The sequence below is a fragment of the Psittacula echo genome, assembly GCF_963264785.1.
Source record: "Psittacula echo genome assembly, chromosome: 18".
NCBI classification, from domain to species: Eukaryota; Metazoa; Chordata; class Aves; order Psittaciformes; family Psittacidae; genus Psittacula; species Psittacula echo.
Genome location: NC_137754.1, coordinates 4405624 through 4431366, shown reverse-complemented (window position 1 = coordinate 4431366; position 25743 = coordinate 4405624). Strand labels below are relative to the sequence as shown.

Genomic DNA, 25743 nt, shown 5'->3' with positions numbered 1-25743 from the left:
AGGCATGGAGCAGGGAGGGCAGCATAACTGAGGCCAGGACAGGGCTCAATGGGTGATGCCAGGAAAGCCAGGTCAAGGAGATTTAGACCAGACATCAGGAAGAAGCTCTTCCCTGTGAGGGTGCTGAGGCACTGACACAGGGTGCCCAGAGAAGCTGTGGCTGCCCCATCCCTGGCAGTGTTCAAGGCCAGGTTGGACACAGGGGCTCAGAGCAAGCTGCTCTAGTGGAAGGTGTCCTTGCCTGTGGCAGGGGTTTGGAGCTGGATGAGCTTTAAGGTCCCTTCCAACCCAAACCATTCCATGATTCTATATGCAGGGAGGCAGAGGGAGACTCAGGGGGCTGGGACCCTGAAAACAGCCTGTTCCTTTCAGCTCCTGGCAGCCTGAAGCACCTCTCTCTCCCTCCAGATGTTCGCTGTGTTTATAGCTGCTGAAGCAAGAGACTGAACTCTCTCATTAATACATTTCTCTCTCCCTCTCTCTCTCACATTGAAGCCAGAAGTCTCAGCTCAGAGGTTGCAGCTGGAAAGGAGCTGGGGGTGAGGGGTGGGAGAGAGAAGGGAGGTGTATGCAAGCCTCCCATCCCATTCAACTCCCCCTCGCCGCTTTCCTCCCCCCGAATCCTCCCAAAATACACATGCCCCGAAAAAAGAAAAACACTAGCAGATTTTTTATTTCAGAAAGTAAACACTTAGGCCACGGGGGTCTGGAGGTTATGGGAAAAGAGGAAACCATTGGGCTAATCAGGCCGGGACACACTTCCCCTGCTGAAATAAACCAGAAATCATTGCATTACAGGGCGCCGTCGCGGTTAACCCTGGTGCTGCCAACACAGCTGAGCCCGTGGCCTGCCCACGCGTTCCCCCCCATCCCTGGGATTTAGCCAGGGAGAAGCGCTGGCGTGGAAGGGGAGCCAGCGCTCCGCAGTGGCCCTTGGGCATGGCGGTCCTTTGGGAATGAGGCGTTGGGAATATTTTAGTAGGAAATGAAATCTTCCTCTTTTTTTTCTTTTTTTCCTATGGTTTATGAGCAATCCTATAGAATTTCATTGTTATTCTTGCCTGAGAACTCTGACGGTTGCAAAGCCCTACAGGGAGGAAATCTTTCTCAGCTTGTATCAGGAGGTAGTTTCTGCAGAGCTTTGGCTGGTTGTAGAGGGATCTTTTTGTCCTTCTTGCTCCATTTTCATTAGGTGTACAAATGACAAGATTACTCCTTATTTGGTGGCAAATCTTCCGGGAAGGAATTTTTCCTGCTCTCTTTTCCTCCTGTGTTTATAGAGCACCCAGCACGTGGGATCTGGCTGTAAGATGGGAGACCCTTGATACTCCTGCAGGACAAAGAATAACCATAGTCCAGGTGTAAGTGAGCTAATGGGCCCTTTGTGACAGCTTTACAAAGAGATCTCCATTTACCTTCCCTAAGCCTGGCCTTGGACTTCCCCTGGCTCCTTTCACAGACGGAGTTGTGTACTATAAACAGATGCTCACTGCCAGGTCTCACACATTTTGGGACTGCCACAGCTCTCTGTGTTTCAGAAAGGCTGGATCTCGAAGCACAGATGTTTATTGCTGTAAATGAATATTAGAGGTTGCCCACGGCTGCAAGCCTGGGTCTGTTTGATCAGAGCTCCTCGCTGCGATTGCTGACTCCCTTTACATCCTGCCAGGCTGAGAGCTTTGGAGAAGCCCGGATGGGTTTTGCACCCAGCATCTTGTTGCTTTGGAAACCCCAAATGTCAGCGCGACGTCCATGCTGACACATCTGTGATGCAGCTCATGGTGTGGCACCAGGGTCTAGTGCTGTCCCACAAGCCTTCCCTCTGCTAGCAGCTACTGAGAGGGGACATAGCCGAAAGCAAAAGCCAGAAGGGAATGCTTTGTAGCCAAGAGAAAGTGAAGGCTTTACCTCATCTGTTACAGTGCAGGCGCTGGCGGTGAAAGGTGCCGTCACCGGTTCCTTGAGCCATCAGCCCAGCTTTTGCAACATTCCCACCAGGAGGCAAATCCCCAGATAGCCCCCGATAGGGGAGCTGCAGACCTGCTGCGTCCCACCCTACTATCTCAAGAATGCATTTGAACAGTAGCTGTTTCTGCAGCCTCTGGAGGTTGAGGCTTCAGATGGAAATCAGGCTCTATGGAGACAGTCCCACAGGGCAAATTTCGGAATTTCTGGAGCTGGTGTTCAGCTCAGATAAGCCCTTGAGAGCTCAGATACTTTATCTGAGCCTTATCTGAGCTATTTGCATCACTTCAGTCTGAGAAACAGCGCTGTCAGACATTTAGAGAGGGGGCAAGTCCTATTAGGTTGGTCTGTCTTTTGTGTTTTCAATTGTTGCTTCTAATACACAGACACTTCCAAGAGGATTGGACCATCCTGTGCCCCATGCAGCTTACATGCAGGCTGGATAAATGGAGAGCAGGAAGGAGAAATGCCATACTTAGAGCTATACAAGAATAAGGACAGGATTAGGATGAATATTCCTTGAAAGCCCTGTAAGGGATTGCATCTCTCTGCTCTTTCTAAAATTGAATAGAAATAAGCTGGAGCTGCCCTTGCTGTTAACTGTGGATGGAAATGATTCCTCCTTTTCAAAGCAGACCCAGGTCTGAGCTTTCCCAAATGTGTTCTGCATCTTCTTTACTATACCCTGTTCTGTGCATGTGGAGTTTCTCACCTTATCTGGAGCTCTTGGGAGGAAATATGTGGTCCATGCCCTCTTGCTGCTCTCTTAGCATCTCTCCATTCCGTTCCTGCTTTGCAGCCATCAACTGTTTGACTGAAAGGACTCTGCAGTGCCTGGTCGGTACAACCCGCCCTCTTCCTATACAGTGGGGTGTTTCATTCACCTGAGCTCTCAGTCTTGATGGCTCTTCCCCATCATCCATAGTCTTTTCTCACAGAGGAAGGATTCTCAGGGAGAAGAACAGCAGATTTAGGAGATTTGGCTGAGATCTTATAGCTGGAATTTGGAAGACCTTGGCTGCATCTCTTCAGAGCAAGTCCATTGGAGTGAGATGCTTAAATCATTCAGAAGGCTGCCTGTGAGCCACCGCGTAGCAGTTTCTCACATTGGAGATGCAGATGATTAATTCGTTGCACATTTTACTGTAATGCTTAATTCATTGAGGTCAGGAGAGTGGCTGGGAATCCCTGGAGAACGGCGCTGTACGAGGGCTTGATGTTGCACAACAAATGGAATAGAGGCCTTAAGTGAATCCGCACCACAAGCGTGGCCATGCCCTTGAAGCTGCCTCCAGGCTGCTCAACACGTGCTGAAGTTTACACAGCCCGCCGGATGGACCTTTCCCTCTGGGATTGTGTATCAATAGGCTCTGGAATAGTTGCAACGGGTCAATTGTTGGCTCTTTCACAATGGATGGATCACAGTTTCTCTCTCTGCAGCTGGTTCCCAGGGAGGGAGGCTGCCTCTCTGGCAGCAAGCAGAGCTATGTGTGTGTACATCAGGAACATGGTTTCTCTGCAGAAGAGCCATGGGAGACTTGCAGAGAGCAGCTTGCCAGCCTCTAAGTGGCTTGAGTGAGGTTGGGATGCAAGGGGGGAAGTTTGCATGTGGGCTTATTTTCAGCATTAAGCTTATGAAGGGAGATTCTCAGCCAGCGTGAGCAGTGTAGGTCCATCCTTTGGTACCTGCCTTCATAGACCTCTGAGCCCCTGCTAGAGGCAGGGCTCCTCTTTTATAGTGTTTTCTTTCCTGTGATGTGAGGAGCGGTTAGGACTCAACATCAGGATCTAGCCTTTAAACCTGTGGTGAGCCTGCAGGAAAACATAGCTTCAGCCCACCCAGCGGGAACACTGCCATCGATTTTGGCAAGGAGAAGCGCATGGGTGCACACACCGAAGAGCAATATAATAAAGTTCATGACAGGACTTCCCTTCCTGGAAAGGGAAACGAGGTTGCTGACATGGCATGAGCTGCACGAGCGGGGTGGCAAAAACACTTGCAGATACTTGTGCTCCCCATAGCACAGATGGGATGGAGGAAAAGAAACTGCTGCACTAAAGCAGAGGTTTGGTTTCTAAGAAGAGCTGGCCCAAACTGCTTCTCCCTAACTCATCAGCAACTGTCTTCCAGGAGTCAGAAATGCCTTTCTCCCCTGGTTTGTGTGATTCACTCTCCACATCCTAAGTTCAAGGGAAGGCAGAGGGCACTTGTTTTGTCCAGACTGATGTCAGCACTGGGGTGGAATAGGAAAAAAGGAGGAGATGCCCCATGGGAACCTGTTCATGGAAAAATTCTGATTTGGTCAGCTTCAGGCATCTCACAGACGATTTCGACCCAGTTCTGCAGGCTCAGGAGGCACAGCTAATTATGGAAGGTAGTGATGGAAATAAAACTGGCATCTCAGTCCTGCCCTGGACCAGCTCTTTGCCACCTTGGGGTATCTGTACCTCCTGTGAAACATCTTCAGAAATGATCAGACCTTCTCTTCCCCTGCTTTGCATCTTCCGTAACCCCAGGAGACCAGATGCTTCCCTTGTCTGGCAGCTTTGGTTGTGTTTCTATCCAGGCAAACAGCTACTACATGGAAGCAGTAGCACGTTTCCTTTGCTTTGCAGTAATCAGACTGACAGGATAACGAGGCAACCCAGTAGCCTGCTTTGCCTTCCACTTGTGCCGAGTTCCAGGCTGGGTGTCAGCTCAGTCCCCTATCTAGATGAAATACGTCTTTTTTTACTTTTCTTCTTGTTGCTGCCAAAAGTGACAGATTGCTCTGCGGAAATCATCAATATTTTGTCAAAACGAAATCCAAACATTTCCAGCCAAAACTCAGCATTTTCTGGTGCTGGCTGTGTTGATGCAAAAACAAATCTCCGTGGGAAATGGCAACGTGGAAAGAAAACCGAGAAATAGGTTATTCTACTCAGCAGAATCCTTCTTTTGACTCTGATTCAGATGAACCTCTTGAGGAACTGCAAGGCAGAGGGTGGGTGAACCCAAGAGCTTAATCTGGACCACTCATATGTTTTTTAGACCATACTGGTGTAAACAGCCATGCTCTGTTCACATGTAGAAGGAGCCTGGTCTGTGTAGTTTATACCACAAGGCATGAGTATCAATACTCCCTGCTTTCCAATATCATGATGTGATGGTTCACTATACCTTCAAGCTAGAGGAACTGGTTTAAGCTTTCGTCCATCTGCTCTTGCCTCATTTTATGTTGCTCTTTCTCCCCCACTACGTTTGCACCTAGTAAGGCTGTCGCTTTGCCTCTGTGTTTAGCGTAGCAGATACTTCCATAACCATCCATCTTCCCCAGTCCCTCCCCAGGGGCCTTGCAGCGCTGTACTCAGCAGCTACAGTGGCACTGGACCGCGGTGGCAGGGCTTTCCACTCCACACCCACCTGAAACGAGATGGTTTTATCTGGGCTCTCCCACGCCTGCCAAGCGCATCCCGGCCTTCCCCTCCCGCTCCTCACTTCATTAGTGCCGGAGATGTTTATAAATGGAAGAGATAATATTTTTTGTTTCCAGTTTGGGTTTCCAGGGCAGCCACTTTCTAAAGCACTTAGGAAGTTTAGAGAAGACAAGGTTATATAAACGATTCTTCCCCCCTGGGCTCTTATTAATCAAGTGGCTTGCGGAGCCATTCCCATAGCTTTGGGATCAAGGGCACTAGCTGGGTGAGGGGAGGAGGAAGGTGGTTAATACAAGACATCTTTTTCTTGGCTCCTACCCCTTTTCTTGGTAGGTTTGCGATGAATGAAGTACTCAGACGTGGGGTTTGAAAGCAGATGGACAGCTGAGCAGCACACTCCCAGGTTACGTTCAAACTGTGTTTCGGGCTGAACTCTTGTATTAGCCCCTTCTAGCCCTTCATGTGAGTCATGTAGCATCTCTAAATGATGATTTACCTAGCCCTGTTGATATGTCCCTGTTGAATTTGATTACTTGATGTAACAAGTTTGCATTTCCATTGTTTCAACAGTGACGGGCAATGAGTTGATCCTTGAGCTTTTACGTGAAACCCTATGGACGTGCACACACACACACTACGTGTTGTATTTCCTGGCAAACCCTGATGCATTTCTAAAGCTTCCCGGCATTTTCCCACCCAGGCTCCAGCAGCAGCTGCTACCCAGGGTAGCTGTGGGCTTAGAAAACAGGGAAATTTGGAAAAGTGCTCCCATCAGAATGAAATCAAGCTCTGCCTCCTCCTCTGTGACCTTCCTCCTACTGTCTTCCCAGTGGGAAGTGCTGAGGAATGGGGTCTTTCTCTTTTCCTTGGGTGGATGGAGCTCTGTCTGTAGCGGCAGGTCCAGCTTTCCAAGCTTGGAGCCGAAGATCCACAGGAAATGAGCCCGTCAGACTGTTGACCCACCTTCCCACTATTCCAGTCATGCTCTTCCAGTGTGAAAATAAAGATTTAAATAGCCAGAGATGGAAAATAATGATTTAAAAGGGGGTAAAGGGGATTTTTGCAACTCTTGCTAAGTGTAGACTTGGCAGAAGGAAACTGTATTTCTTCCGGGTCTTGGGAGCGTGTGAGAAAAGGTGTTGAACATCTGGAGTGATTTAGCAGTTGTGCGAGGCTGTGCACTTGTGGTGTTGCAAACAGAGCTCACCCTGAAGATCCAGGGTGGGCTGATGGAGGGAAAAGCTGCTCTCATTGTGTTTGGCTTGAGGTTGTAGGTTCGGCATTGCAAGAGAGCCACATCCTCCTCCTCCAGGGACAGATGATGGTCGTGGTGGCCTCTGAAGCATCACTCAGGACACTGCAGGAGGCCCCTGTGATGTTTAGTGTGCCATCTTGACTTGCTAGAATGAATTTTCACATTGGAAGGACACTCCAGGCATCAGAGGTAGATTTGGCTCCATCTCACTCATGATGCTAAAACACAAATGAGGCTTCACAGCAAAAAAAGCAGGTTCATGTCAGGTCATCTACATCTGAGACCTACAGAAACCTCCTCAAGAAGGCGAACTAACAGGATGAAAAGAGGGTTTGTTAATGGATTACTTTCAATTGCCTTTTCATTTGCCCCATTTTGCAATTCCTTCCCACTTTAAAAGCGCAAAACTAGTTCTAGCTCAGGTGGAATGAGGCACCATTTTCCTTGCTTACTTTCTTTTGCCTCTTTTAACACAATTAGAACTTGGGGGGGGGGGGGAACCCCAAACTGGTTTGCATCAACCCGGAACGCATTTAGACAAAATCTTTACCTCTGCTTTTTTCTTCCAACTCCCAGCAAAGCACAGGCAAAAATAGCGCCTAAATCAGCTGGGTTTGAAGCTTTTGCTGCAGGCAGTGGGGAAGCTGACAGAGGAGCAAACAGGTTTGTGTGCTGAACCCCTTCATATCTCAGGATCTCCCTTCAACAGCTTTCTGAACATAATCAAAACCCCTGCACTAAGTGGTGATGATGATGATGGCTGTAGATGGGTGACCAGTGGAGTCGCAGGCCCCTGCTGACCAGCTGTCTCTTCCCCTTGTACACCAGCAAGGCCTTAGGACCTCATCAGGAGCCCCTCATGGGGAGAGAGGCGTGTTATTTAATTAGCTTTACAATGGACTGACTGGGAGGCACGTGGTGGCTCTAATGGAAGGAGATAGATGTCCTTTTAGCTGGGCTAATTGTAAGGAAATAGCAGAGCCTTTGTTCAGCCCCAGCATGTGGCCTGTGATCTCTCAGAGCCCAGGGGCTGCCCGCTTATAATTTTAGACAGATCTATTCAAGCCTGCTCTGTAGCGTGGGGCTGAACAAGACGGGTATTGTTGCAGAGCCAGGATTGCCGTCCAAGAAAACCACCCCAAGAAACCCAAACACGTGTAGAGAGGAATATTTCTCTGTCGTTTATTCACTATCGGGCTGGGTTGCCAAGTGCAGACAATTGCAAGTGAGGAGGTTTCCAATGCGGGGCTCTTTGAACTGAGTACGCAGGCAAAACCTTCATCCTGGGAGGGATGTGCTGGGCTCAACGGGTGTCTCCACCAGCAGAACATATATGAGCAGGGCAGCTTTAGGGCTTTAATTGTCAGTGTGGGTCTCATCCTGTGCTGTGGGCAATGGGGTGTGTGGGATAATTGTGTCTATCGCTGAATCACCTCCGCACACCTGAGATCTCGTGGTCATGTTGGGACAGTGGTTGGACTGGAAGGATCTGGGCTGGTGGATCAGTGTCTGTGCTTCCCAGTGTCCTGCATGACAAAGGATGGGAATCCCAGCTCTCTTGCCTGAACTTTCCTCTCAAATCTCTCTCTGTGAGACCCCATTACGGTGCCCAGCCCCTGAGCTTTTCCTTTGGGACTGCTGAACTGATACCCCAGCCCTTTGTGAAGTGAGAAAATGTTGTTTCATTAAAAAGAGGGGATGGAGGCACAAAGGTCTGTGGAAATACTGACCAGGAGTCACATTTCCATCACTTGAACCCCTCTGTCCTGGCCACAGCATTAAACTGAGGGTCACTCACTGCTGTCAAGTGTTTTATTTCCCTGTGCTGACCACTTCCACGGCTGTGTGCAAGTGTGTTTTAATGGTGCCTGCTATTTCTTAGGTTGTGAATTTGTATTCTAGAGGTTGGTGCTGGACACAGCTTACTTGGGAGGTGCTTGTGTGGCTCCTGGCACCTTCATGAAAAGGAAATGTAGCTGTGACTTGGTATTGAAGCAGTGGGTCTTTTTATTGATGGTGGTGGGTTTTTTGAAGGATTGAAAGGGCATTTAAGAGTTAGTGAATACTAACACTTGTATGGAGAGAGCTGCTTGATTATCAGTGATCCTACTGCCTTTCCTTCGTAATCCCTCACCTGTGTCCCAGGGAAGGGGATCTCAAAGACCATCAGAAACCATCAGTAATCTGTCACTAGAGATTGGAGAATGCCAAAGGTGAAGTCGCAAGTACAGAGGTACTGTTTAAGTCTGAGCTGGCTGTTTCTGCTATGAAGGAGGCTGCCGAACAGACCTGACCAAAGATGAGAGGTCGTACCAATAGGGTTTGACGTGTATAATCCGCCTGTGCTCAGGAGTAACTGAGAACATCACGAGTTTAACAGCAAAAATCCTCACGTTACATTTACCAAGAACTCAGTGCTGTTACTTGAGGAGGAGAGGGAAAACGTACCAAGAGCAAACAGCGCTGCAGAACAGCTTACCAGGATTTTCCAGCCAGAAAGTTCTTCCAGCAGGGCAACAAGTGAGTGACAGCACCCCCCGCCAACGAAACTCAGGGCAGAATTACATTGCTGGAGCCCAAATTAGCTAATCAGGTTATGAATCAGCATGGGACCTCCGGGAAACCAATCGCAGGAGCCACTTGAAGAAGCTCAAGCAGCTCTGTGAGACTGTTGATTGAGGTACCTACAGTGTGTGGACCGGAGCTGTTGTGGGGATGTGTGCGAGCTGGAGTTCTCCCTCCTTGCTGGCCACAAAGATGCTTTTGTGAGCCATCTCTGCTGGGAAGTTAATGAGCGCAGGAGTCGGGGAGGCTCGGAGGCGGCTTCCTCTGCTCGCGCCTGGAGAGCAATCAGAGGATGGTATTGTGACAGAAATGATGTCTCGGGGCTGAGCAGGACCCTGAAGTCTGGATCTCCACAGGGTGAACAGAAACTTGCTTTTAATGCAGGCAGCAGAGGATGACTCCAGCCCCACAGCAGCAAGGGGACCCCAGAGGCCACAGCCATGTGGGTCATGGAGGAGGCAACGCTTCCGTGATGGTCACAAAGGCTAGATGTGAGAGCAGCCTGCCTTCCCTATGGACAGCACACAGTACGTGCTGACTAACCAGCTCTGCTTCCATGCCCTGTGCTTAGCCAAAAAAGGGAGGCTGTGGTCACTAGGACTACTAATCCAGCCTCCTTTCACCAGCGTAAAACAACTCACCCAAACACTTCCCAGCTATTACGGCGCTTGAAAGAATTTCTCGTATCATTTTAAATTCCAGGAAAGGTATCTCCCTTGGGAATGGTCATGGCAGCTGCTTGCTCTTTCCTCTCATTGCAGAGGGCCACCTCCACACCCAGAGCCACCTCCCTGCTCTTTCCTTTCTTAGAGTGGTGGCTGCTGCCTTTGCCAACAATGTCCCCCTTACGATAAATGCTTTCATGTCTCCGTTTCTCCCTGGAATTGCACGACACTTTTCCCCCCCTCTCCCCCTTTTGCTTCTGATTTCAGCCTCATGCCCTCTGGCTATTGTTTACTTGACAAAACATCAAACTGCAGCCCTGACCGCTTGCAGTCATTAAAAATCCCATGGCAGTTTTGGGGCAGGCTCCAATTTGGCTAATTACGTTCTGCCATAAATATCCCCCTGCAGGTTTAATTGGATATGGTGTTCTTCATTTCCTGTCCACAACAGCTGGGCGGTGTTGCTCCGCGTTGTTAAGGAGCCGTTGTGTTTCACCCCAGAGGTAGCCACGTTTTGGGAGCAGCCGTGCTCGGAAAAGCTCCTTCTCCACACGACCGGTAACACCTAATCCTGAGCCTGCTGCAAGGACAATGGGAACATCCGAGGGAGAGGAGAAGCTGTCCCAGCTCTAACATCTGGAGGAGAGCCAACAGCTGCCTGCTGGTAAAAGGGCCATGACAGGAGTGGATTCGGCTGTGCCGAAGGGAAAGAGACGGCCCCGGCTTGGAGAGAGGTCATGGAAGAGCGTTCCTGCCCTCACTGCGTGTTCGGAAATCACGGCAAAGGCTGCGTTCTCGTCATACCTTTCCTCAACGCTAAATGAGTGATTATTATTATTCTTTGAAACCAAGGTTAGTCAGCGTCCCTGGAACAATGTGGCATTACTGCCCGTCCTTTCTTTGTTCCAAAGGTTTAAAAACAGCCAGGCTGCATTGTGGAGGGAGGGCAGATGGTTATCTCCCATCAACGGCAAAATCTTTTGGCTGTATTAATGGCAGCAGGGCTGTTCTCCGCAACCCAGCATCCTCCCTCGACAGGAGAAAGCCTGAGTAGATATTAATGTTGAATAACGACAGAATGGAAAAGGAGGGTGAGACTTGGATGTGGAAGAGGAAAGATATTTCAAAAGCCTGTAAGCAGCAAATAGGAACCAGTTGCCGAGGCGAAGTCATGTTTGGCAGGTCTTGGACTCCAAATGGTCACATCCCAGCTGAAGAAACTAATCAATGGATTCCTTCCATGCCTTCTGCGAACACTGAGCCATTGAGCGGCTCAGCTGGAGTTCAGAGCCAGGGCTTTCATGTTGCAGGCTCTGAAGTGAACACAAATTGAGGACGGAGTCGAGTTCGAAGGAGAGGTTCAGCTGCCCTGGGAGGAAATCTCTGTCCGCAGCCTCTCTGTTCTTTTCCTCCACTTTGGGGTTTTTACCCTGGTGCTACTCTTGGCAGCAGTTCCAGTTTCCTCACATGTAGGGGCTGCTGTACATGGCACAAGCAAACTGCAACAGGAGTTTGGGGGAGCGTGGAAGGGGGGTGAGGGTGGGGAGTGGAAAAGCTCAAAGCCTTGCCGCAGCCATGCTGCACCAAGCTGTGGCTTAGTGTCATCAGCTTTGCAAGATCAGGGCTGAGACGGGATGCCAAGAGCGTGTGTATCTTCCCTAATTAAAAACACACAAGATGGGAGAAGGATCTTTATTAGAGCCTTTGTTCTGGTCCAGAAGAAAAGGAATGCCTTCACAGGTGCACTGGAGTTCACCCAGCCCTTAAGACTGTAAAGCGCTCAGGCAAATGCATTGGCCCACAGGAGCAAGGCTAAAGCACAGATGCAGAGGAGCCGCTGCCTCCTCTGATGCCCATCACCAGCTCCGTCTCTGCTTACAGGAGCCTTGAATGGGGGATGGACAGCACGTCCCCATCAGCACCCACTCAGACAAGCCACGGCAACCTCGCTGTGCGCCTCCTGTTTCAGTCTGGGGCTTGTGGTTTGCTGCAGGAGGCTGCTTGCTCTGAGCGGGTGGATTATTGAGAGGGGAGAGCGCTGGGGTCACTTCAATACGGTTGGGACCGCAGGTGCTTGCTGATGGCAGCTGTGTAAACCAGCCCTGCACTCACGCTCCCATACTCGCCCGGGATGTTTGCAGCACGCAGAGAGAAGTGTAGGAAGGGGAAGATTGTCAGGCTGTGATAACTGCATCAGGTTTCCCTTCCCAAGCCTGCTCTGGAAGGGATCATACAGAAAGGCAGCTGTTTCTCCTGAATCCCCTTTTGCTTTTCAACTGGAAGTGTTCTGCATAATCTCCTCTCAATAGCTGCTTCCTTCAATCATTGCTGTCCATCCCGTGTGGGAAAAGAAACCCAAAATGAAGGTCAGGTGCAAACACATGATCCTGTTTGGGGAGAGGCAATAGAGACCAAATTTTATCCTTACATCCATCCTCTTTTCACTTCCAGATTTCCAGGTTCATTCCTGTGGTAGGCTTCAAACCAAGGACTCACCACCCAAGGTTTCACACCTCGTCCTCTGCCTGATGGCAGCTCAGGTTCTCCAATGCACATGGGAATCACTGGAGAGAGGACTTATATTGGTCACAGAGCAAACTGCTGCTCCTATTGCCCTGCTGCAGGAATAGATTTCCCATAATTGAGCTGGCAAGCCAAAATTGCCTGTGCAATTAGAAATGCAAGTGCTTGGCAATGGGTGAGGTACCTGACGGGCTGGAGCTAAGTGCCTGCCCTGCTTTGCTAGCTCTTGGTAAAACTGGCTGCTTGTGTGAGCCAGAATCAGGCTCTTGATTCCTGGCCCTGGCACCTCGCAGCTTCTTTTAGTTACTCGTTTTCCTTCTATAAACATGCCTCAGGCGACTGCGAAAGCTAGAAATAATCCTGAGCTGCAACGTTTGCATCTGCAGTTTGTCTCTCGGTGTGTTTTAAGGTTTCACTGCAGGCAGGACCCTGGTTCATCCCATGGCTTAGCAGGCAGCCTTGAGCCCCAGCGCTGGCTCATATGGCTGCCCCATCACAGCCGGGATGTTCATTTAAGCCCATCTCTGCCAGTGTGTCAGAGGCTGTTGAGACTTTCGGAGTGAGAGAACCACAAAAGCTGGTTGCTAATCACTTTTTTTTTAACACTCGTACCGGTAAATTGATGTCTGTGAGTCATAATCTCCCTCCTGCTCTGCCGTTTGTGGTCTGAAGTTTGTGCTCCCTAAATACAATAAAACATATTTCATGCGAAAAACGATATTCTTCTGCTAACTTCATGTCACGCTGGCGTGACGCCCATCTTGCATCTTCAAGGTGCTTTTTATCTAGCCAGTTCCCAAGCCATTTTGGCCTCCCACCTGTACAGAGCACACTCGTGAACAACCACCTTCAATGCAAGCACACTTTGACCTGACCATGCTCACACATTCAGATTCAGATGTGCTAGCGGGTGGCAGAGCATCCCAGTGGGCAGCCGCAATGGTGGTACAAGAGGTAAGGGGTGATGTGAGAATGGAAGGGGCCATATACGTGTGGCAGGTTCATGTCCAGGCAAGCAGGGTGAAAGCAACTGGTTTCAAGAGCCTTGGCTCAGGGCTGCCTGCAGCTAGCGGCGTTTTCCCGGGCTAAAACTCCAACTGTACGTTTCTTTCGTGTTTCGGGTACGGATGCAAGCGAAGCAGCAGCAGATCCCAAATTCACGCTGGCTGCGCTGACCCACATCATCCCGTGCCCCCCATCACTTCCCTCTCTCCGGGGCAGCTCCAGCTCCGAGCCCCGCGGCGCCGGGTACGGGAGCCGCCCCCGGGGCGGGCACAAGCGGGTCCCTCCCCGCCGCTGTCACCGCTCGGGGCGGGCCCAACGCCCTCCCCTCGGCGGCTCGGGCCGGGCCGGGGCGGTGGCGGCGGGGCGAGGCGGAGCGGAGCGGCAACGAGGGAGCGCGGAAGGGGCGGTGGGGGAGCGGAGTGGGAGAAAGGAGCGAGGAAGCGCGGAAGGAAAGAGGAGGAGGAGGAGGAGGAGGAAGGCAGGCAGGCGCCCGGGCGCCCCGCTCCGCGCTCGGCGGGGCTCAGCAGCCGCCGCCCCCCGGTCCCGGCGCGCCGCCGCCGCAGCCATGAAGGCGGCGGTGGACCTGACCATCATCAAGACGGAGAAAGTGGACAGCGAGCTCTTCCCGTCCCCCGGTGAGCGCCCTCCCGTCCCTGTGTCCCCCTCGTCGGGGAACTCTTTGCACCCTTTCTTCCCCTTGTTTCGTAGCCAGGGCGGCGGTGGGGGGGGGGGATGTCTGACCGGGGACGGTTGGGGTTTGGGTTTATGGGGAGTGTTTTTGGGAAGGGGAAATGAAACCCACCCCCTAAGCCACGGCGGAGCGGAGCGGCGCCCGCCGGGCTCTGTCCCGCAGCACCGCTGGGGGAAAGGCGAAGGCGAACTTAATTTCCGAGCAGTTTGAAGACTTTTCCGCCCCTCTCAAGCCACCGCTTTGCTTAAACAGCGACCCGCCGTCCCTCCAGCCGCCTTTCCTCATGCTTCTGGCATCCTTGCGGGGATGTAGGCGAGCACCTCGGGCTGGGAGCAGCGGAGATGCGCTCCCATGGATTGTTTTTTAACCCCGGGACACCCCGTCTTTTCCCGAGTGGAAAGCTGGCAGCGCAGCACAAGCAGCTTGTCTGGGGTGGACATTCCTCCCCATCCCTCGCTGGGAATATCTTGCGTGGTATTTAGGAAACAAAACTCCATCGGTGCCTCATGTAGATTTAAACCAGGAAAACCCGCTGCTTTGATTTGCTTTTTCCTTTCTGGAGCCGGAGAAATGGGTGGAGGAAGGGTGCAGGAGCTATCAGGGACGACAGCACCATGTTACTCCAAGTGTGTGGGTTTCTCTTCTGTTGTAGCGATAAGTTCAGCTGGCTGTGGTTAATGCTCGTAGTTGAGTCTTTACCATAATAAGGGCTGTTATTCGCATACTGATGTTGTCTGATTGCTGACCCCGGGCGCTCGACTGATGTCTGCCTTGCTCAGTCGAGGCAGAGGATGAAGCTTGGAGGGTCTGCAGGGCAAACCCCTCCTTTTTCAAGGGTGCAAGGGAGGGGGAAGTGAGCCCTGTTGTAATTCCCGCTGCGGTGGAGGTTTGCTGGGTTTGTGCAGCGCCGGCGCGCCGAAGAAAATCGAATTAGAGCTGCGCCTTCCTTTGCCAGCTAGCAAGTTTCGAGGAAACCCAGGAAGGGGCTCAGCTCCTGCCAGGCAATGGGATTTCAGGCTGCATGTGCGAGCTGAAATGACAGCTCCAGCCGAGTGCTGGAGCGCACAGGGGTTGCGGCTCCGGCTTGGAGTAGATGCTCGTGTAGCATCAGCTCGTCTGCGGAGCTCCGGTAATGAAGCAGACGTCTGGCGGATCTGCTACATGGTGTCCAGTGCGGGGACATGGCTTTGCATACATCTTCCCCCTCTCCCTGCTGTAGAGAGGACTCGGTTGCTTGTTGCAGCTTTTTTGGGGCTGTGCCCCCAACAGCAAAGCTGACCCTGGCTTTAAGGTGTGGGCTTGGAAGGACCCGGCGTCAAAGTGCAATAGGGACAGCAAGGATAATTTTCCGAAGCAGGTTCAAGGTGGAGTTGAGCTGTTTGTGCCTGTTTCCTGCAGCTTCGGCTTAAAGAACATGCACTGGAGACTTGCTCAGGGGGTGACAGCAGCCTGCTTGCCACAAGGGGAAGAAAATGGGATAGGGAGAAACACCTGGGGGTTGTTTTGCAGTTCAAACCAACGTATCTGTTTGAATTTAGACACTCCTGGCATGGGTGAGAGCATGTTTAGGGCCGTCTCTGGTGTTTAGGTGTTTGAGCGTTGGGTCAATGTATCTGTCTTGTGCCTGAAGTGAGGACATGGTGTTTCACCCTGTCTTAAGTTGGTTTTCTTCTTTCTGCAAAAGCTCTCTTGCAGCTTGTGACAGCATTTTAGAGTTGACCCGAAGTTTAAACTTCAGCAGGAAGAGCGCTGAAAAATAAAACCCCAAAAGGTAAAAAAGAGCTGACTCCCTGTCGGCTTCTGCTGCAGTGGCTTCTGTTTTGGTGGCTACACTAACGCTGTGAGCCAGAAAGGTCAGTGCTGTCAATTAGCTGGCTTAACCTCATTTCCCCTCTCAACTTTTTAGAGGATGCTGAAGCTTTCTTGCTTGGTTGGATTGATGTTGAGAGGAGTGTGGATGCTGCTACATGTTATTGGCACCCAGGAATGCGTAGGAGATGCAGTTTGTCTCTGCTCCGGTATGGTTTGGGCTTCACAGAATCAGCCAGGTTGGAAAAGACCTTTTAAGATCAAGTCCAGCTGTTGCCCCAGCACTGCCAAGGCTGCCACTAACCCATGGCGCTGAGGGCCTCATCTGTATGGTTTGTGACCACATCCAGGGATGGTGACTCCAGCACTGGCCTGGGCAGCCTGTTCCAATGCCTGAGCACCTTTTTGGTGAAGGAATTTTACCTAATCCAGTCCAAACCTCCCCTGGTGCAGCTTGAGGGTGTTTCCTCTTGTCCCATCCCTTGTTCCTTGGGAGCAGAGCCGGCTCCATCCTCCTGTCAGGCAGTTGTAGGGAGCGATCAGGTCCCCCTTGAGCCTTCTCTTCTCCAGACTGAACTCTCCATGTCCCTCAGCCTTAAGTCCTCATAAGACTGAGGACTTAACTGCTCCCTGATGCTTGCTTGTTCAGCCCTTGGTCTTGGTGTCTGAATATGCCACCAAATGTGCCCATTGCCCTTTTCAAAATGGGCATTGGCCTCCATGGGACAGAGTCCAGCCCCCTGTTCCTTTCCACACCAGCAAACAGCAAAGCAGAGTTTCTTCATGGCACCCATAGGGTTAACCTTACACAGGGAGAGTCCTTACAGCCATAGGTTTTCAATTGTGCAAGTTGTTTAATGTGCCAGGTGCTTGATGCTGTGTAAAACTGCAGAGGTGCATTGATACTGTGGCCCTCTCACACCCCTGAAATGAAACCCAGCTCCAGCCCACTCCTGCGTGTATGAGTTCTTTGGATTTGTAGTGTGTCCAAAGGATTTAAAAATAACCCGAAAGGGATGTGAAGTTGTACAAAGCTTCCAACGCCAAATTCCTCCCTGCTGTTGCCAGCAAGAATGTGTGAGTGAGATGAGTAGGTCAGGAGCCAAAAAGCCACGGTGGTGGGCTGCTTCTTTAACATGCAAGTTGTTATGTGCATGGGTTTTCATTATAGGATCTGATAGAGGAGATGGCAACATCACATTTGATTGCAGGTAAAGGACTGGTCTGTTGGAAGGTGTCCCTGCTCATGGCGGGGGGGTTGGAACTGCATGAGCTTTAATGTCCCTTCCAGCCCAAACCAGTCTGGGATTCTGTGACTGATCTACCAGTGGGTTGGTGTGATTTAGTTTACTGGCTTTTTTCAGACATAAAGCTCCAAACTATGTGAAAATCAGCCCTAGTGGGAGCTTCACCTTGCAACTAGTGAATGCTGCCCTCTGCAAATTAATGTGTTTCCTCCAGTTCTGCAAAGCTCCATTTGCTTTCTGTGGCCAGTTAAGAGCAGCTCCACACCCCTTGCTGGGAGCTGGCGGCCCATAACTGGGACTCCCAAGTACTCAGAGATAACTAATGAAGCTGCTGACTTGCTGCCCCTGAGGCATCCCACAAAGTACCAGGGAAGGGCTGTAATGCAGGTGGTGATGCTGGGCATCCCGGCTGAGGCAGAGATGCTCCTGCATCCACTTCCCTTCTCACTTCCTTCTCTGGAGGTGTGTTACGTGCATGGTGGTGGATTTGTTCTCGCCTGGCATGAAAAGAGGAATCTGGGCAGAGGCAGGGTAGAATCCTGACTGCGGGGAGATGGGACAACCTCATGGGTTTAAGGACAGCTGGGAGCTGGAGGCGTTGTTCCCATTGGCCTGCGTGGAGGTGGCATCCCAGGGGTGTATTTTCATCTGGCAAAAGCTTTTCCCTGTGTTCGGGGTCTGGGACAACATCAGGTCAGGGCTGAAGGAACATTTCTCCTGCTGTGATTGCTGCAGGAAGCGAACAGCCTGTATGTGGTGTGGATGTGGAGGGAGGACCTGCCTGAATCTTTTCCAGAAGGGGAGGTTTGTTTCTGTATTATCCTTGCAGAGCATTCTGGGTTGGTCCCTATGGCTGTATCAGCCGCTGTGTGACTCAGTTTCCCTACTGCTGTTATGAGAGCTGTCTTGGTGATGGCTTGCAGTGGCTATGCCAGAGGGTTTGCATGGAAGCCCAGCAAAAGAGGAAGGGGAACAAGCTCCGAAAGGTGAAGTGACCTCAGGGATGCAGAGAATTGCATCTGGCGTCTTTCTAAAAGCTTGTGCATTAACAGCAAAGGTGAGAGCTCAGCTTTGGCTGTGGATTCCTCTGTGTGGGCATGAATCATCAGTCAACAAGGGCAAGACTAATAAATTGAGGGCTTTGGGCTCCTCTTGGCATTTTCGGTGCTGATTGCCTGTGGAGGAGGTGAGAATTTGAACTGAAAAAGAGCAATTATCTGTCTATGCACTTACAAAATGCCCATTACTGTGGTATCCAGCTAGGATGGGGGAATGAGAGTTTCCCTGGAGGGAGGGGACCGTCTGCCACCAGCTCCAGCCTTCTTTTTAGTGTCACCTTCTGTCTACTTAAGGGACAAAAGGTGGGAAGAGGTGGAAGGAGGGCAACTCCATAGACTTTTCTGTCAGGGATACAGGACTAAAGCATATCCTTGACTAAATCATTTTTGACATGAGTACAGGGAGTGAGGTTTCCAGGAAAGAGGAGCAGAACCCCGTTCCTCCCAGGTTTCCATCATAAACTCCCCAAAGCATGTAACAAGTGTGTAATTACAGTGTTGTTACACGAAGTGGCTGTTAATTTGCCATGTAATTACAGTGTGCCATGCTTTGATAGGCCTTATAAAATGAAGGGATAACACAGCCTCATGCTGGAATGCCGCACTGGAGCTCTCCAAAGCGAGCTGACAAGCACGTCCTGTGCCATCCCTGCTCTCCCAAATCCATAGCAGATTGCTGGCAGGCAGCAAGGAGCCAGGAACATGTGTGCTCTTTCCAATGGGACTGTGGCATGCTGAGCTCAACCACGGAAGCCAGCTTTTGAATATGGCTGCATCATCCTGAGCGGGTCCCCCTTGTGTGGGTTTAGGGTGCCAAGGCTGGCCTGTGGTTAGACCCTGGATTACAGTTTGGTGCTGTATGAAAGGTGGGTTCTTCGCTAGTTGCTGTTTTGGTGATACCAGATACATCGCGGGCACTCAGGGAAGAGGTTAGGTGTGACTAAAGCCGTGTCTGAGCACAATTTAGTGGTGTAGACGTGCAGATCTGTCATCCTGAATGGTTGTTTTCAGATGTGGTACTGGTATGTGATGGGATTTTGAAGAAGAAAGGAGCAAATCCAAGTGGATTTCTCCCAGACAAGGAAAGAGGGTCTTTTCCTTTTTGCTCACAAGGTGAGCAGATTACATGACTTAGGAGAGCAAGTGTCATTGCTGTTCCTGGAGTGGATCCAAAGGCTGGAGCTGGTGGCATCTTCCAGGCTTTCAGGTTTTCATCAGTGCTTGATGGGATGGTGCCAGGGGACTAACTCAAGTGAAGGAGGAGGGGATTATCTGCCTTACTGGATCGTTAAAACGACCTTGGAGCCAGCCACTGACTCTTCATTGCACTGTGAGCTTGAGGGATCCCCATGGAAGCAGTGGTCTTTGATGGGTGCAAGTCTGTGCCTCCATAGGTCAAGACCTGACTCCCCACGTCTGCTTTTTGGTTATGGGCCACTCTGCAGCTCATCCACATCAGCGTAGCTCCACTGAAGGCAGCGATACATGCTCCGATACGGCACAAATCCTCATCACTGCAGAAGCCAGTGGGACAAATGTATACCTGGTACAAACGGTACAGCTGCCTCAGCCAGAAATTTGGCCGGCATCCCCCTTATGTTTTATACACCCACGACATACTTTTACATCTCAGCAGTTTTGTTCCTCTTCCGTGACTAAGCTGCTCGCTGCCTGTGTTTCTTTTTCCTTCTTTTTTTTCTCATTGTGTAGTTTATAATCTTCCAGCTAGATACAGAAAAAGATTTGTTTGCAGCGCTGGCCAAGAAGGCTCTGGTTTCACTGGCACGGGGCCATGCTTACATCTCCAGTCAAAATACTGCTGGTTAAACAATAAATATTTATTGATTCTCCTACAAGCTCCTACATTTTTCCCAGGTGCAGTGGAATTTGAGGGGAGGGAGGCCCTTGAGTCCTGCTGATGGCAAAACTCTGAGATGGCTCCAAAGATAACGGCTGAGATGCTCTTGCACAACTGGGTTCAGCCCTGCTGCATGTGCATCCAGCCTATGGATCTGCTCTGTCCTGGTTTGGGGATTTGAGTGCAGCAGCCTTTGGTGGTAATTACCTGAAAACATGCAAATCTGCAGGTGGCTTTACCTGAATATCAACTTGAATGAACACCGGAGGGTCTCGCATCGGGCTGGGATGTATAACTTGATGTCAGCTCCTGAGATGTGGCCAAGAAAAGGCATAAAATCAGGGTGGTTTCAGGTTGTAATTTGGTTAAAAGCCCCAGCCTCATAGGTTGTAGACAATAGACCTGAAAGTGAGGAGCATTAACAGCCTGCTAATGTTTGCATGCAAAGCCTGAGCTCCTCAGTGGCAGCTTGTGTTCAGCTGAAGGCTCTTGGCGCTTGCATCCACCAGTGCTCCAAGTTGTCCTGTTCCCTGCTCCAGTGTGCTGGGTGTCTCCCAGTGGTTTCTGGCTTGTTTTTATGCTGTTGTGCCTCAAATTGCTGTCAGTGCTCTGCGCCATGCAGGTGGACCCCTTTGTTTGTAATGCAAGAAGCCAGGATGCTCTGCTGGTGTAGCACAGCCCTCCCATCCCGCAGCTGGTTCCTGTAGCTGTAAATATAACTTATTACAAATGTGAGGAAGAGCTAGCAGCTTTCCTTTCCAGAGAGAAAAATCCCCTCCTTCCTATGGTTTGGGAATGAGAGTTGGAGATCAGAGGTCACCGTGAGCATCCTGTCTACCGTGAGCATCCTATCTACCGTGAGCATCCTATCTGCCATGCCCTGGCGGCAGCCCGCGGTGTGGATTAGGATAACAGGGCTCTGTCTGGCTCTAGGCTGTAATTCCCATTCCCATTCATCTCGTGGTGGGTGTTGGACACTGCAGCAATCCCCTGCTCCAGCAGTTCCTGCTTTCCAGCTTTTTTGCCTCCTCCTGTTAAACCTTTCCTCTGAAGACAGAAGAGGCAGAGACCCATCTGGGCTGGCCGGTGCAGTGTTATTCCGAGCCAGCATTCCCAGGGTGGGTTTGCAGGGAGATTGCTTTGCTTTAGGACGTGGCTGTATGTAGGAAAGCTTCCTTGCTGAGGACCACGTTGCTGGGGTGGTTGTGGAGCTGCAGGCTGGCTCCTCACCCCGGCTGAAGCGTTCAGGGTTCCTTAATGAACAAAACGCGTTTTCTTACGCGGAGGGGATGTTAAATTGGCTCCACATGGATTATGTACGTTGTCGCACTTTCCCGGAGGGTGATGGCATGAGTAGGAATGTGGGTTTGATGAAAGAAGCCAGACACTGAGTCAAAAGTGGAGTGGCTCCCCCCGTGCTCCCCTCCCTGTGCCCCTTCTCCCCCCCCCCAATCCCATTGCAAATAGTTGACATGATTCCAAGGCATTCTTCAGATGGCTGGTGGGGAGCGCAGGAGAAGGAGCCAGTGGGACTTTGCTTCTTGTTCTTTAATGCAGCATGCATGCTTTTGGGGCCTCTGACCCCAAAGGATGTTGAAGAAAGGCCTGATGAGACGTGGTTTGAGGGGAAACCGAGGCATGGTGCCCCAGTTCTGCTGCAGCAGGGATGTGGGAGCATCCCCAGTGTGTGCTCCAGGTCTCCGTCTCGTTGCTGTATCTGTAGAATCACAGAATCCCAGACTGGTTTGTGTTGGAAGGGACCTTAAAGCTCATCCAGTTCCAACCCCCTGCCACGGCCAGGGACACCTTTCACTAGAGCAGCTTGCTCCAGACCCCGTCCAGCCTGGCCTTGAACCAGAGATGGGGCAGCCATAGCTTCTCTGGGCAACATGTGCCAATGTCTTATATAGGTTTTCTTATGGTGTGCGTTAAGCTTTACTGCACCTCTTTGCCTCCTCCACAGCACCAGGCAGGCCAGGACCCATCTGACCTTTGGGATTTCCAGTTTGAGTGTACTGGTTGACTCTGATTTGGGCTGGGAGCTAGACTGGGGGGAGGCGAATGGCTCAGCCCTGCGTCCCTTCAAGGGTGAGGGCTGCATGTCCTCGTGGAGGCTGGGATTCTCACTGGGAGGCTGCCTCTCCTGCAGTGTCCTTAGAGGTTTCTGGATAAAACTGCTGACTCAGGGAAAGCTGCCACTGATGTTTGCAGCTGGAAGACCCCAGAAAGGGGAGCTGGACACTAGGAAGCACTTTGGGGTTTGTTTGTTGCTTTCTTCATCACCGTGTCAGCAGCATCTATTGCAGTAATCCAAATGTGGCTTTTTGACCCACATGAAAGCTTTTTTTTCGTAGGTGTCTGCATGTGTTTGTGCAAAACCACTTCATTTTGGTCAGTGTTCGAGAAGCAGCGAAGTGGTGGGGTTATTTTCCTTACCTTTTAGTTACGAGAAATTGTTTACCGAAACTTGAACTGTCAGAAGAAAGAAACAACTTCTGTTGTTTCTTGCAAAAGCTGAGTACTCCTGGCTTTTTGCACTGGAAAATTCAAAGAAGATGTAGTGGAACACGTGAAATTTGGGTCTTTTTTTCTCTCCTTCTTTTACACATTATTGTTAGAAGCAGTTTTAAAGCGCAGTGCCAAGTGCTTTCTCTTTTCAAACGCTCAAGGCGTGTTACCCAACCGCTCTGTCTCTCCAGACTGCTTTGTGAGGTCAGTAAACGCAATTCCTCCTCGATTGCAGCCAGAAGTGAGGAAAAACTCATTTCCTCAATCCCCAGCATCAGCCATGGGATGGGTCCAGCAAGTTGGTAGCACCATCGTGGTGCACCCTGACCCCGTGGCATTTGCCAGCCCCATCTTTTTGAAGGGATGCAAAGGAACTGGATGTCAGAGGGTTTTCCCTGGTTCTGGGAAGCCTGGTGCCACCATGGCGCTGGGAAAGTTCCGCTTCTCCAGCGTCAGCAGTGGGGTTTCGGAGCTGTCCCGGTAGCTGTGGCCCGGCGGGGTGGTTAGTCACTGGGGCTGGTTTCCATCCCTTTAAGCGACTCCAGATTTGAAGCTGGCTTTAAAGCTTGCGACTTGAAAGGCCCCAGCCATGCGCCTGCTTTGCCTTCGAGCTGGATGACTCTCTTGTGTTCCTGCTTTCAAACAGCCCAGCCCCAAGCGGCTGGGGCCATACGGATCCTATGGAGTGACCTGCCTGGACCAGCATCACATCAGTGGGGTGGGAAGGGAGCAGGGGCTGCCTCTGGGGCTGGACCACCAGCCCAAGCCATTTGATGTCTTCTTCCTCAGCTTCCCAATGAGTTTGCTGGTCCCAAGCACTCACTGAAAGCCTAAAAAGAAGATAAAAAGGAAGGGGGTAAAGCGAGAGAAAAAGAAGGAAAGCAAAGGGAAAGGGGTAGTGTGCCTTTAAGCCGCCGCGTGCCAGCATGTGTAACTGTGCTCTAATCTGGTGACTAATTTGGTTGCAAAGCAGCTGCCAAACCGGGGCCTGAAGGCTCTCCAGGAGTCATCGCGTCCCTCCCTCCTTTCATCCCGCACCCCCCCAGCCCGCCCCAGCGCTCCCTATGGCAGTTAATTCACTCATCTGGAGGGCACAGCCCCGGCGGTCTCTTGACTCAGCAATCCGGGGCCGATGGGAGCCGCGGGAGCGAATTCCAGGCAAGAAATAATCTCATGACTTGTCTTGGAAAAGATTGCTCCGAAAAGATCCCCTTACGGTCATGGAGCTGCGCCGTGCCCGCCCCTCCAGCACAGCCCTGACGAGGCTCCCGATTTCCCAACCTCAGGAGCCGCAGCAGTCAGCCAAGGCAGCGCAGGGGGATATGTCCCTCCCTTGGAAAAAGAGGGATGGATTCGGAGGCAAGGGTGCCCTGCAGCTGGTGCCTGTCCCCTGCAGGGCACAGTGGTGCATGGAGCTGGCTTGCCAGGGCAGGGAGCCCAGAGCTTGGGGTTGTGTTGGTTTTGGGGTCACTCCTTCTTCTTCTTCCCAAGGAGGGTGTAAACCCTTCCTACATCCCCAGGCAATTTGGGCTCTTCCATCAGTGTTTTTGCTCAGACACTTGGCGTTACCTTCAGCAGGGCTGGCACTGTGGATGACTTTAGAATCAGATTTACGCTGTCTTTGCCTGTTGGCTTTATTCCCTCCTCTCCTACATGGCTCTTGCTGTGGCCTTTTTTCCTCTCGCCTCCTCTCCATCCAGAGTCCCTTGAGTCCCATCCCCTTTTGAAGGCAGTTTGGGAGGGCTGGTCTCATGCCCAGTGCCTTCCCATGGGGTGGGATTAGACCAGGTTGGAAATCAAGTATCTTTGCATTTGTCTAGGAGGAAGGCTGGCTCCATGGGCAGGCGGGGCTGCTGAGCTGATAGCTCTTATGTCCTCTTCTCAACCGGGATCAAGGCTCAGGAGCACATAGCTCCTGGAGCTGTGACTGCAGGGATGTAGGTCTCTGAGGGCATCCTGCCTCCCTGGAAGGGTGCCTGTCCACTGCAGTGACTGTGCTGCCTTTGGAGATGAGGATGCCTGTGGAGAGCAACCAGCCTTTGGCTCCTGCTATCCATACACTTATGGCCCCTTAAGCATCAGGAGCTGGCAGCTCGCAAGCCACCCATCCAGGGCCCTGCTGTAGCTCCTCCAAGCTTCTTACGGTTGGTGAAGGATTCCCGGAGTTCCTGGCAAGGGCTCCCGGCTCCTGAGTTGCCAAATGACGCCCCCTCCACCCCCTCCTCCATTTGTGTCTCCTCCTAATAGCCTGTTGGCCTGAGCAGCCGAACTCAATCAGCCCTTTCACCATCTGCTCCCAGGCACTTCTGCTGGGGAAGGCTCCGGGCCAGGGAGGCTGTAATTCCTTAATAGCTTCCGGATGCTGCTCGTGGGATGGATGCGAGTGTCTCAGCCTCTTTCACCCCCAGCCTTCACTGAGGTTTCCAAGCTGAGGCTTCCTCTGGGCAGATCTGAACACCTCCAGAGCAGTGCTCTGATTTATCCCTTCATTCTCCTGTCTCTCCAGGCTGAGGCCAATAGGTGACATAGTCCTGGACAACCGTTGGTGCTGGGATAGGGATGACCGAAGCTGGTGGGGGAGCCCAGTGCATCTTTGACTGCCTTCCCCAGCTCACTCCCACCTTCATCTTCCCAGGGCCAGTCTCTGCACTGGTCCCTTCCTGGTGGGAAGTTTCCTAGAAGTAGGAGCTGGAGAAGAAGGCGTTGATGGGGAAACCCGTTGTTCCCATGCATGGGGATGGTTGACGACCAAAAGTGCAGCGCAGCTCTGTGCTCAGCCTGGGATGGAGAAGGCTTAATCTCAAAGCTCTTCAACTGCCTGGTGTGCTTGGGAAAATCCTCTTGTTCTTTGCCTTAGCTTCCTTCTCTGCTTAAAAAGAAATAATACTAGGCTTTTTCTCCCCTCACATTAAGTGAAGCTGTGGTGAGAGATGCAGCAGGCATAGAGAAGACACTCAGAGTGTGCAATGAATATTATGAACTACTTTGGTTTTGATTTGGGGCTGTTGTGTGCATTTGTGAGCCACAGAGAAGGAGGAGGGATGCCTTCAGAGAAGAGGGGTCAAAGTACTTGCAAGTGCAAGTCTTCAGTGGCAGTAAATCCAGTGATGCAGAGAAGTAAATCCGTATCTAGTGCAGGGGAATTAGAGGTATGTGGATCGTTATGCTACCTGCCAT

General features: G+C 51.3%; 1 protein-coding gene across 1 annotated transcript in view; it reads left to right on the top strand.

Moving 5' to 3' along the window:
• The first annotated feature begins 13878 nt into the window (after positions 1–13878).
• The window catches only part of ETS1 (ETS proto-oncogene 1, transcription factor), a 44815-nt gene continuing 32950 nt past the window's right edge, over positions 13879–25743 (top strand). Inside the window, exon 1 of the mRNA XM_080631542.1 lies at positions 13879–14030. Coding sequence (XP_080487668.1) covers positions 13961–14030 — 70 coding nt within the window. The 5' untranslated portion in view covers positions 13879–13960. The remainder of the gene's footprint in view (positions 14031–25743) is intronic.